General features: G+C 40.9%; 1 protein-coding gene across 1 annotated transcript in view; it reads right to left on the reverse strand.

Moving 5' to 3' along the window:
• ADAMTSL1 (ADAMTS like 1) overlaps positions 1 to 12,570 on the reverse strand; it is a 390,585-nt gene that overhangs the window by 97,882 nt on the left and 280,133 nt on the right. Inside the window, exon 21 of the mRNA XM_044265608.1 lies at positions 2,735 to 2,862. Within this exon, the coding sequence (XP_044121543.1) occupies positions 2,735 to 2,862 (128 nt within the window). The remainder of the gene's footprint in view (positions 1 to 2,734; positions 2,863 to 12,570) is intronic.

Raw genomic sequence — 12,570 nt, forward strand, 5'->3', positions numbered from 1 at the left:
TGCAGAGCCCTTAGGCTCAACTGTCATGCTTTGCCTGCTCCCTCGAATTACTATGAAGTTTCCCCACCTCTAGTCAACTCAAGCACACTGGCAAGACCAAAGTTCATACCTTCCTTACAAAATCATGGACACACTTCAGTATCTTGAGCTGCAAAAAGATATTTTTTTCCCCCTTTTGGTCTGACATCCATACAGAAGTCAAGGCAAAAAGTCTGCAATGTTTTTGGAAGTCCAGAAGCACAGAGATTTACTATGAAGATTAGACTGCATTTGGGCTGAATCAATTCCTAAATCCATACAGGAAAAATCTCAGTGTGACGACTTATAATGAAAAATACATGGAAGCCAAGTTGGACTAATGTTTTACACATTTTAGAATGGCTTTCAGGATGTGTTTCATTTTAGCAAAGCTAGAGAAAGAAAACGAAACATTTACTGATGCCTGGCATGGGGCTAAGTGCTTTTTCACATGCGCCATCTTGTTTAACTCAACATGATCCCATAGGATATTATTAATTTCATTTTTCTAAATGAGAATGAAAACCCAGGGAGGTTATGAATACCCAGGATCATTGGTCAGGAAATTTATAAATGCTTGACACTTTAAGGGGTAAATAATTTTCCCCTTAAATTTAGTGTATATATATATATATGTGTGTGTGTGTGTGTGTGTGTGTGTGTGTGTGTGTGTGCATGTTTTATACGCCACTACAAAGGACCTTGATGCATACATTTGAAGGAAACTATAACTATCTTTCCATTCTAAGTAGTCCTGTATGCCTCGGTTGCCTTGACTAGTCTGTATGCATTACGGAGCACAAAATTCAGGCCTTATTTATTGCTAAATGTCCCACGGTACTTGGTGGAGGGTATGCTAAGAAAGTAGCTGATATGCCACAGGTGTAGATGATAATCCCAGGTAAAGACACAAATCCAATCACAAAGCAACATATTAAAATGCATTTTGAGCCTTAATTTTTAGTGGGACCACTAGATTCATCAGCAGACCTGAACAAAGCCCAGCACTGAAGTACAAGGACCCAGTCCCCTAGGTCCTAGGTATGGTGTTTGTGATCTACTTCATTAGTCAGACCCTTTCCTCCCATTAACCAGTGCCTCCTTGGCTGCTCTCTCTTTTCTGGCTTTGAACACTTTGGCAGCCTCCACTAGGTCTTCTTCAAAGAGCTGAAGACAAGTTTGATGTTACAATTGCCTTACTTAATTCCAGACAGGTTTCCATTAATCGTATTAAATTCAGGTGAACAAGGGTATTCAGTCTGTGATGGAGCCGAACCATATCTGGATAAATATAAATAAGAGACTTAATCCTCTAAAAGCCATTGTTTGCCAGCTATTGGAAGGATGTCAGCAGTGCCCTTGAGAAAGGCAGGTTGGAGTGTGGAAGGCAGAAGAGCTTTTAAGAGATTGGTGCTGAGCATCTGGACTCTGTACAAAGAGGGGAATGAAGACTGTAACTGGAATACATTAGGAGGAAAGCAAATGTTCTGCTCAAAAAAAATAGGCATTAATAATATCAGTCTTTAATCCACCCCAGGGTGATCTTAACTTGCCTTATTCACTGCTGACTTTCATCTTCCCTGGAAAGCCTCCTGCTAAAGGTCCCTTTCCAGATCAGCCTTAGGTCATGGGGGCAGAAATGCTGTTGCTAAACAGATATGCAAGGGAGTAGCATGTGTGACTAGAGAACAGTGTGACAACATAATCCCAGCATGGACCGATGAGGTCAGTGTGGGGTGACGTTGGCTTTTCTAGCATTTACTGAATCATCTGACAGGAGCAGCAATTGAAAAGAATAAAGACAAACACATGCAACGTACTGCCAGAAAGACTGCATGGGCCAGATCTGAGAAAGAGGATCCTACTTCGGCAGGATCGTTGGGGAAATGGAAGGAACAATGAGCGCAGTCAGGAGGCCTCGGTTCCCTTCTTACCTCCATGACTAGCTGAGTGGTTACATGACCTCAGGTTACAGGACCTGGCCTCTAAGAAATGAGGGCACTGGTACAGTTGGTACCTAGGTCTTTTCTCGTTTCGAAGGCAAGGATTTGTGTCTTGGGTTAAGAGAGGTTTTTTTATAAAGTACATGATGACAAGACCACAATATTGGGAGACACTGTACTTTATACAGCAGTTTTCTTAAATCACCATGTGCAGAATGTTTGCCTAACCTTACGGATAAAGGGAAAGTGTGGGCAGGTGTGTTAGAGCAAGAGGTTGACATAAAACAGAACTGGAGAGAACACTCCTGCTCCAAACCATGACTGAGGAATTCCAATGACCTGTGGGTTTTCAAGACTTCTTTGCAACACGTGTAACAAGGAGAAATGATAGGATCCCAAATGAGCATTCAAAATCTCAGGTCATGACCCATGTTCCCGAACATGTTACTTACTTGTACACAACTCCTTTGCTCATGTTGTTCTGTCTTCCTGGAGTATTGCCCCATCTCTGCTTATCAAAACCCACTCGTTCTGACTCTAAAATCTCCCAGATGAAATGAATGTCTGTGCACACTCTTAGGTTATCATTTATACCATGTATTTCATTCTACCAACTATTATACTTCATCTCCACTTAATTATAATTATAGGCTATAACCTCTCTGAAGGCAGCGTGTGAATCTCTTTTATCTATGTGTTCCTGGACTTGCTTGGCAAATCTTAGGCACCCATGGTGTCACTCCAAATCAAACCACACAGAATTTTCATGTTACCTGCTAACGTGACGGCAATGGAGACAGAGTCATAGCCCAAGGCATTTGTGGCATTACAAGTGTAGAAACCCACATCAGCTTCCACTGGTGCCAGGATCTGTAAGGAATCATCTGGCTGCAGAAGAATCCTGGAGCAACAGAAAAGAAATAGAGACCTAATCAGGTCAGTTGACTCCTTTCTGGCATTCAATACTGGTAAGGCAGGAAGGAACCCGGTTTTATTTTTATTTTTATATTTAAGGTACCCTCTATCCCCAACATGGGGCTTGAACTCATGACCCTGAGATCAAGACCTGAGCTGAGATTAAGAGTTGGAGCTTAACTGAGCCATCCAGGTGCCCCTGGAACCCTGTTTTTAAAACAGAGACAAACCAGCCACAGTGACACTCAGGAACCCAGGCTCTCTTGCCACTTTGATTGATGGGATTCTGCTAGCAGCCCCAAATGAGGTTTTTGATTGCCTGTGCAGCTTGTTGATTACTTGATCTAAAAATGCCAGTTGGAATAGACAGTATATGTTTGCTGAATACATATAACACCCACATCATGGATGAGAGGAGATGCTGGAATGAATGGTGCCGGTGGATTTGGGAAAGGCTTCTTAAGGAAAAGGAAGGAGGAGTAGAGTTTTTTTTATTTTTTTAAAGATTTTATTTATTTATTTGACAGACAGACAGGCGGGCAGAGAGAGGGGGCGGGGAAGCAGGCTCCCTGCTGAGCAGAGAGCCCGATGTGGGGCTCGATCCCAGGACCCTGGGATCATGACCCAAGCCGAAGGGGGTTAGAGCTTTGTTGAATGGTGGAAAGCAGGCAGGGTTTCCAGACATGGAGAAAAGCATCTGGAGTAAAGGCCTGGAGTTGTGTGAGAGTAAGCCAAGAGTCAAATATTGAGGAGAGGATACTGATGCATGTGTTTGAAGGAAATCCCATGTCTAACTACCTCTCAATTCTAGGTAGTCATACATATATCCATCCATGGGGTATAAAACTTAGATCTTATTGTTTCCCATAAAACTTAATAAAGGACTCTTTGTAGAAAAGGCCAGTAAAGGGGCGCCTGGGTGGCTCAGTGTGTTGGGGCCTCTGCCTTCAGCTTAGGTCATGATCTCAGGGTCCTGGGATCGAGCCCTGCATTGGGCTCTCTGCTCAGTGGGGAGCCTGCTTCCTCCTCTCTCTCTGCCTGTCTCTCTGCCTACTTGTGATCTCTCTCTCTATGTATAAAATAAATAAATAAAATCTTAAAAAAAAAAAGGTAAGTAAAATAAAGGCAAAACCTGCCCTTCGAGACAATGGTAGAAAATTCCAGAGTAATCACCATCTAGTTCCAATATTTTGCCTTCCCTAAAAGAATTACAAGTATTACATTGTGAATGCCTAGCAAGAGCTTCAAAACCCACTCCAATCTTAGTCTTCCCTTTGTTCTTGTTTGGATTTATGCCATTTCCAAGAACCACTAGCTACCTCATGGCAGTTAAGCAGATTAGTGACTAATGATAACTTAAACTTATGTCCCCGTGACTTGATGAGGCTGATGACAACTGGATTGTTTAGGTGGAGGTGGGAATCCAGAAGGACAGGACAGGAAGCTCAGATATCCAGTGCATTGGTCAGCAAACCATGGGTCAGCAAACCATTCGATAGTACAGCAATGCCTTACAGGGGGCTTAGAAGCTTCCAGAATCAGTCATTTCCATCTTTGGGATAATTTCTACCTCTCTAGTTTCACAAGGCCAAAGATCTGTTCACCCAATAGCATGTCAACATCCACCCATAGGACATAAGCTGGAAATAGGGGTCATTTTTCAGGAAATGTTGCAGGGGGGAGGGAAAGCATGAAAATGTCATGCTTTCACTTGGTGGTGAAATTCAGACTAGGAATCAGACCTCCTGCCCCAGCAACATGTTCTCCTCACTGTACAATTCTTTCCCTTCCTCACTATCTCTCTTGCTGGGTCCTCTCCAGACTCTATGTTATTGACACTCTGGCACCGACTCTCATCAGCTTTTAGTTATTCTGAGGTGGGCAGCCAATCTGGCAATGGATCATGCTTCCTCAGCTCCATTTCTGGCCTTGAAATGACTGCATTTCTTACTGTTACCTCCTGGCAGAAGGAAGGCAAGAAAGAGGAAAAACAAGGCTTACATGTATCAATCTTTAATCTACTACACAGGTCTGGTAAAAATGGGGAAGGAAACAGAAAACCTCAGCTAAAGGGAAGTTTCTGAATGGTCTGTGTTTGATTTGGTGCCATTCCATACCATCACCACAATTGCTGAAGAGAGTCAAGTTTTTGGGGGCACTGAGCTGGAGCTAGATTCGTTAGGGTTGGGAAAGAGGCCATGAGAGACTGAGGTAGAACTCATCCACGCATTCATTCACACATCCATTAAATGCTAAGGGAATTTTCTCAAACAATTACATGTTAGGCTATTTCAAAGAAGCTAGTAAAAGAAAGATGACAATACTCACTTCTTATCTTTGGTAAACTATATAATAAGTAACAATGTTGATGTGGGAAATGGAGGCAGAAGAAAAGTTATCAAATTTCCTTACCCACTGACAAGCCCTTAAAATAGGCAGAGTGACATTCCTCGAGGGACTCAACTACCCCCACCTTAAATCTTTGCTATGTCAAAGGGCAATCCTAGCCTGACTGACCCCCTATCCCCAACAAGGATCCTATAAGTCTACTTTAGCAATTTCTTTGGAAAATTTATCTCTAAACCCTCCAAGATAGTGCTGACAATCATTCCCAAGCATATGGTCCACTCTAAAGGGTCTCATGACAAAGGTTTTATTACTAGTAATGAATAACCCTTTTCCTAACAGTAGCTAGCTCCTTGAGATCCTGGAAACCTTGCTTCCAAAATTCCTGAGAGAATTACTTCCATCCCTGACCCCCTTCCAACTTGCAAGCATATAATGGACCACTCATCACAGCCCCGGGGCAGGAGCTCTTTCTGCCCACAGATCCTGTCCCCATGCTTTAATAAACCACCATTTTGCACCAAAGATGTCTCAAGAATTCTTTCTTGGTCATTGGCTCTGAACCTCAGCCCACAGAACCTCACTTATATTCTAAGACTTCATCAATGTCACTATCTTAAAAAAGAATATTAACAAACACAACTATATTATATTGCTAAATCTCTTCAGGTATTCAGGCTTAGATTTAAAAAAAAATAAAAATTGACTATGATTTAAATCATGATGCTGTCCCAGAACATGTATGCCTCCATAATGATTTCCAAACAGCAATAATAAAAGCAGGCTTAATCAAATATCAATAGAACTGACTACTCAAGATGATTGAGTTTAGCATTGTTATTCAGTTTTATTACACTCAAAAAGGCAGGGATTAGAATATGCCAAATTCCCAAGTCCATTGGGATGCCTGCTTCCCTAAAACCTGCACCGTCTCTGGCTTCCCTACAGAAAGGTTTCTTGAATTGAACATTCAGACCAGGAGGCTAGAAGACCAGTCTTCTGAACTTTGATCCTCCTATTGTTTAAGTGGTCACCACTGGCAAATCCCTTCACCTTCTGATATTTCAGCTTATCCACGTCTAAAACCCAGCTGAAGTAGGTCTTCCTACTGAGGTCTTCCTCAGCAGAGGAAGCTGAGCTGTGAAAATAAGGTACAGCAGGAATTTCCATACCATCTTCTGGCATTTCCAGTGATGCTTTTGTTGGTAATGTTGGACACCCTGAAGGAAAAATTAAATGTGAGGAAGGATGGTAAAGATTGTCAGAAAGGAAGAGAGGGGAGTATGTTATTGGCCAATTCTCTGTAGCCCTCTGACAATTTATTAGATCTCCACATTCAGATCGTTCCTCTCCTGCCTCACAGAACTACTATATATGTTTGATCTCAGGTAGGAGGTATAGAACCCTCTCCCAGCAGTGGGCCTGAACCACCCATTTTTTAAGGTGGGAGGAATAGTAGCTGCACCACTTACGGATGCTACTGAGTGAGGCATAATGCTTTCTGAGCAGGTCTGAAGCTCAGAAAAGATTCCCACAGAGGTGATGAAGAGAAGGAGGAGAGCCTTCACACCAGGCGAAAAGCCACACGAGTCTGAACTTGGATGGGAACAGTGAGAGTGGAAAGGAATGAACCTAGACCTAGATTTACCACTTGCATGTTCTTTTATTCTATGTAACATATATACAAAGATAGAGATGATAAAGTATTTGCCCTCATAAAAATAGTCTTAAATATTAAGGGACAAAACCTACTGGGCAAAATCTGAATTTGCATATACTTACAAATAATTTACACTCATAAAACCAAACTCTTCAGCTCAAGGAGGTAAATAAAGTGTTATTTGGTTGCAGAGTTGGAATTTGAGATAGAGATTCTTGGTCTAGCACTCTTTTTTTCCAATTTATTATGTCTTTTAGTATGTAGTATGTCCTCAACTTTGGTAGCTGGTGGTTTGGAGGCTGCCACCAGGAGGAGCAGTAGTTCTGAAGAGCCCATGCAGGGCTCTCTAGGAAACATGACAAGGCAAAAGAAAGGGCTTTGCTGTGAAGCCTGAGGTCAGCTTTAGTCTCTCTATCTAGCTTGCTATCTAGGGAGAGAGATTCATGGGGAATAAAAAGTTTTCTTTGTATTTCAGGCGTCTGCTCTATTAATTTAACTTAATTTGTTAGTAGCTGATTTCTGTCAACTTGTATTTCGTTTTCGGATTTGACAGGCCTGTTTTAGAATGCACAGACACAGAACTATAGTGCTGCTTTCCAAGCAAAACCAGAAAGATTTCTCTGGGGTTGTTTTGGAATTTAAAGAATCAGAGAATGAGGGGACATGGAATGGGGCATAATTAAGGCCTACGTAGAAAATGGTCCTGTGGTCACATTAGGAATATTAATACTAGCTGCTTTTCTCCCATACCCATACCTCCACTTCCCCTTTGGTTTACTGAAATAAAACCTATTGCTTTATTTCTTTGCTCATACAGTTAGCTAGAAAATAAAAGTTTTGCTTTTCTGATGGCCTTTACTTGAGAGCTTCTTTGGGACAGCATGTCTTCTCCAGCATTCTAGAAAAGAAGGAGCAGCTTAGAGTGCAAATCATTGTTTTAGTTATGTAAGTACGGCCCTTGTCCACCTTATGAGTAGGATTCGGAGAAAGTGCCAGGGGTCAGTCCTACCAAGTATAAGCTCTTTGAGGTGAAACTGCCTCATCTGCATTTGTAATATAAAGTGAGAAAGTACTCTTAGTTGAAAGGAGGCCGCTGTGGGTGTCTAAAGGAAAGTCTCTAGCAATTCTGTGAGTGGGGTGGCATCAGGATATCCTCTGAATCCTTGGCTCAACAATGACCATCCCTGTCTTGTGTAGGCCTGTTTCTCAAAGTGAACTCCATGACCAACCACATGAAGCTGCTGTGCAGAGGAATGTTTCTGACTTCAGTCAAGAGTGATAGAGACAGGTGGAGGTCTTGGGTAAGAGTTTCAACTCTGGACCTCTAAGTTCTTTCTGCAAATGGAGGATAATACTGACCTCAGACAGTTCTTATAAGGATAAAATAAAGGAGTATATTGACCAGTCCTCACTGTTTTCTAAATTAAAAAAAAAAAGCAGTTTCAATATAAACTGCAGCTAAGAAATTAGTGTTTTTTAAAATGATGTAAGTGGTGCTCTCTTATGTTACCATCTTGGAACCCCTCCTTTTCAAGAGGAAATCTTAAAGCTCTGGACACAGAAATATGCATCTTCTACACAGGTCACGATGTTGTACTATCTCAGGCCTTCTGACCTGACAAGCATGCATTCTTAAACCTATTTTAGGTCCCAACACAGGACTGGGTGCTGGAAAACATAGGCACATCCCTTCTCTTTAGAATAGTATCTTGCTCTCATTTTTGCAAAATTACCTATTCCAGATCCCAACATTAACTTGTTTATCAAAGTCAAGGTAGCCTCTTTGATTCTCCTTGTCATTAATTTGGGGATGAATTCATGCTCCTGCTCCTCCCATCTATCCTTCCCAATCTTCCCATTCAATTAAGAATGAGTCAAGTTCTACCTCCTGTGTTATCATGGTCCATGAGAATTTCTCCCTTTCCTGATCTTCCAGAGTTGTTCTGAGCTGTACTACAAAATGCTTTCAGCTCAACAATGTCTCATTTCTTTAGTTAGATTGGAGAGCAGTACCACAAGTGCTGAGACTCTTTTGCTTCTTTCACAGTTCCTTCCTGAGTATCCTGCACAGAGCTGGCATGCTAAATAGATAATTGTTGAGTTATCTTCAGAGCAATGGAGTTCAAAATGACCCTGCTGACAATACAGCACAGTGGTTAAAAGCTCAGATGCTGGAGGAAAACTGTCAGGGTCCCAACCCCAGCTTTACCACTCAGTCACTTGGTAGCCCTGGGCAAGTCATTTACCTCAGTGTCACAGTTTCGTTATCTATAAAATGAGGAGAATTATAGCACCTGTCTAGGATTGTTGTGGGTATTTCACTTAAGCTCACATATTTAAAGAATACAGATGATGGGGGTGGGGGCAGGAGCAAGATGAAGGCAGTGGAAGTGAACTAAATATCATCAGGTCCCAAGAGCTCAGCTAGATGGTTATCAAACCATTCTGAACACCTGTAAACTCAACAGGAGATAGAAAAGAAGAAGAGCAGCAATTCTAGGAACAGAAAATCAACCACTTTCCCAAAGTGTATATTTTTCTGGGGTCATTACTATCTTTTTAGTATTTTGTTCTCTCATTCATCCATTCTTATCTGGATAAAATGACAAACTCACCACAAAAAAAAAAAAAAGAAAAAAGAAAAAAGAACAAGAGGCAGTACTGATGGCTAGGGACCTAATCAATATGGACATTAGTATTATGTCAGAATTAGAGTTCAGAATGATGATTACGAAGGTGCTAGTTGGGCTTGAAAAAAGCATGGAAGATACTAGAGAATCCCTTTCTGGAGAAATGAACTACAAGCTAACCAAGTTGAAATAAAAAAAGCTACTAATGAGGTGCAATGAAAAATGGAGGCTCTTACTGCTAGGATAAATGACACAGAAGAGAGAATTAGTGATATAGAAGACCAAATGAAGGAGAATAAACAAGCTCAGCAAAAAGATACAAACAACTACTGAACCAAGAGGTGAGAATTCGAGGAATAAGTGATACTATAAGATAAAACAATATTAGAATAATAGGGACCCCAGGAGAAGAAGAAGAAGAGGGGCAGAAGGTGTATTGGAGCAAATTATAGCACAGAATTTCCTTTATTTGGCGAAGGGAACAAGCATCAAAATCCAGGAGGCACAGAGAAACCCCCTCAAAATCAATAAAAATAGGTCCACACCCCATCATTAATAGTAAAACTTACAAGTCTCAGTGACAAAGAGAAAATTCTGAAAGCAGCTCGGGATAACAGGTCTGTAACATACAGTGGTAGAAATATTAGATTGGCAGCAGACCAATCTATAGAGACCTGGCAGGCCAGAAAGGACTGACATGATACATTCAGAGCACTGAATGAGAAAAATATGCAGCCAAGAATACTATATCCAGTTAGGCTGTCATTGAAAATGGAAGGAGAGAGAAAAAGCTTCTGTGACAAGCAAAAACTAAAAGAATCTGCAAACACAAAACCAGCCCTACAGGAAATATTGAAAGGGGTCCTCTAAGCAAAGAGAAAGCCTAAAAGTAACAGACCAGAAAGAAACAGAGACAATATACAGTAACAGTCATCTTACAGACAATACAATGGCACTTAATTCATATCTTTTGATAGTTACCCTGAATGTAACTGGGTTAAATGTCCCAATCAAAAGATACAGGTTAGGGGCGCCTGGGTGGCTCAGTGGGTTGAGCCACTGCCTTCGGCTCAGGTCATGATCTCAGGGTCCTGGGATCGAGTCCCACATCGGGCTCTCTGCTCAGCGGGGAGCCTGCTTCCCTCTCTCTCTCTGCCTGCCTCTCCATCTGCTTGTGATTTCTCTCTGTCAAATAAATAATAAAATCTTTAAAAAAAAAAAGATACAGGTTATCAGAATGGATTAAAAAATAAGACCCCATAGATATGCTGTCTACAAGAAACTCATTTTAGACCCAAAGACACCTCCAGATTTAAAGTGAGGTGGTGGAAATCAATTTACCATGCTAATGGACATCAAAAGAAAGCTAGGGTGGCAATCCCTATATCAGATAAATTAGATTTTAAGCCAAAAACTATAATAAGAGAGGAGGATGGACACTATATCATACTTAAATGGTCTGTCCAACAAGATGATCTAACAATTTTATTTTATTCTATTCTATTTTATTTTTTATTTTTTTTAAGATTTTATTTATATATTTGACAGACAGAGATCACAAGTAGGCAGAGAGGCAGGCAGAGAGAGAGGAGGAAGCAGGCTCCCCGCCGAGCAGAGAGACCAATGTGGGACTCGGTTCCAGGACCCTGGGACCATGACCTGAGACGAAGGCAGAGGCTTTAACCCACTGAGCCACCCAGGTTGCCCCTAACAATTTTAAATGTCTATGCCCCTAACATGGGAGCAGCCAACTATAAAAACCAATTAATAAAATCAAAGAAACACATAAACAATAGTACGATAATAGTAGGGGACTTTAACACCCCCCTCACTGAAATGCACAGATCATCCAAGCAAAAGATCAACAAGGAAATAAAGGTCTTAAATGACACACTGGACCAGATGGACATCACAGATATATTTGGAACATTCCATCCCAAAGCAACAGAATGCACATTTGCATACGCATGGAACCTTCTTCAGAATAGATTACAACCTGGGTCACAAATCAGGTCTCAACCAGTACCAAAAAATTGGGATCATTTCCTGCATATTTTCAGACCACAATGCTTTGAAACTAAAAGGAAAAGGGAAAGAGGAAAGTTGAAAAGAACTACAATACATGGAGGCTGAAGAGCATCCTACTAAAGAATGAATGGGTCAACCAGGAAATTAAAGAAGAATTAAAAAAAATTCATGGAAACAAATGAAAATGAAAGCACAACTGTTTAAAATCTTTGGGACACAGCAAAGGCAGTCCTGAGAGGAAAGTATATAGCAATACAAGTCTTCCCTCAAGAATAAAGAAAGGTCTCAAGTACAACATAACCCTACTCCTGAAGGAGCTGGAGAAACAACAGCAAAGAAAGCCTAAACCCATCAGGAGAAGAAAAATCATAAAGATCAGAGCAGAAATTGATGAAATAGAAACAAAAAGAACAGTAGAACAAATCAACGAAACTAGAAGTTGGTTCTTTGGAAGAATTAATAAGACTGATAAACCCCTGGCCAGCCTTATCTAAATGAAAAGAGAAAGGACCCAAATTAATAAAATCGTGAATATAAGAGTAGAGGTAACAACCAACACCAAGGAAATACAAACTGTTATAAGAACAAATTATGAGCAACCATACACCAGCAAATTTGACAATATGGAAGAAATGGATACATTGCTAGAGATGTATAAACTACCAAAACTGAACCAAGAAGAAATAGGAAACCTGAACAGATCCATAATGAGTAAGGAGATTGAAGCAATTATCAAAAATCTCCCCCAAAAATAAGAGCTCAGGGCCAGATGGCTTCCTAAGGGAATTCTACTAAACACTGAAAGAATTAATACCTATTCTCCTGAAACTCTTCCAAAAAATAGAAATGGAAGGAAAACTTCCAAACTCATTTTATGAGGCCAACATTATCTTGATCCCAAAACTAGACAAAGACCTCACCCAAAAGGAGAATTATAGGCCAATATTCTTGATGAACACAGAGGCAAAAACTCTACCCAAAATACTAACCAATAGGATCCAACAGTACATTAAAAGGTTGGTTCACCATG

This window comes from Neovison vison, chromosome 9 (assembly GCF_020171115.1).
Source record: "Neovison vison isolate M4711 chromosome 9, ASM_NN_V1, whole genome shotgun sequence".
Taxonomy (NCBI): domain Eukaryota; kingdom Metazoa; phylum Chordata; class Mammalia; order Carnivora; family Mustelidae; genus Neogale; species Neogale vison.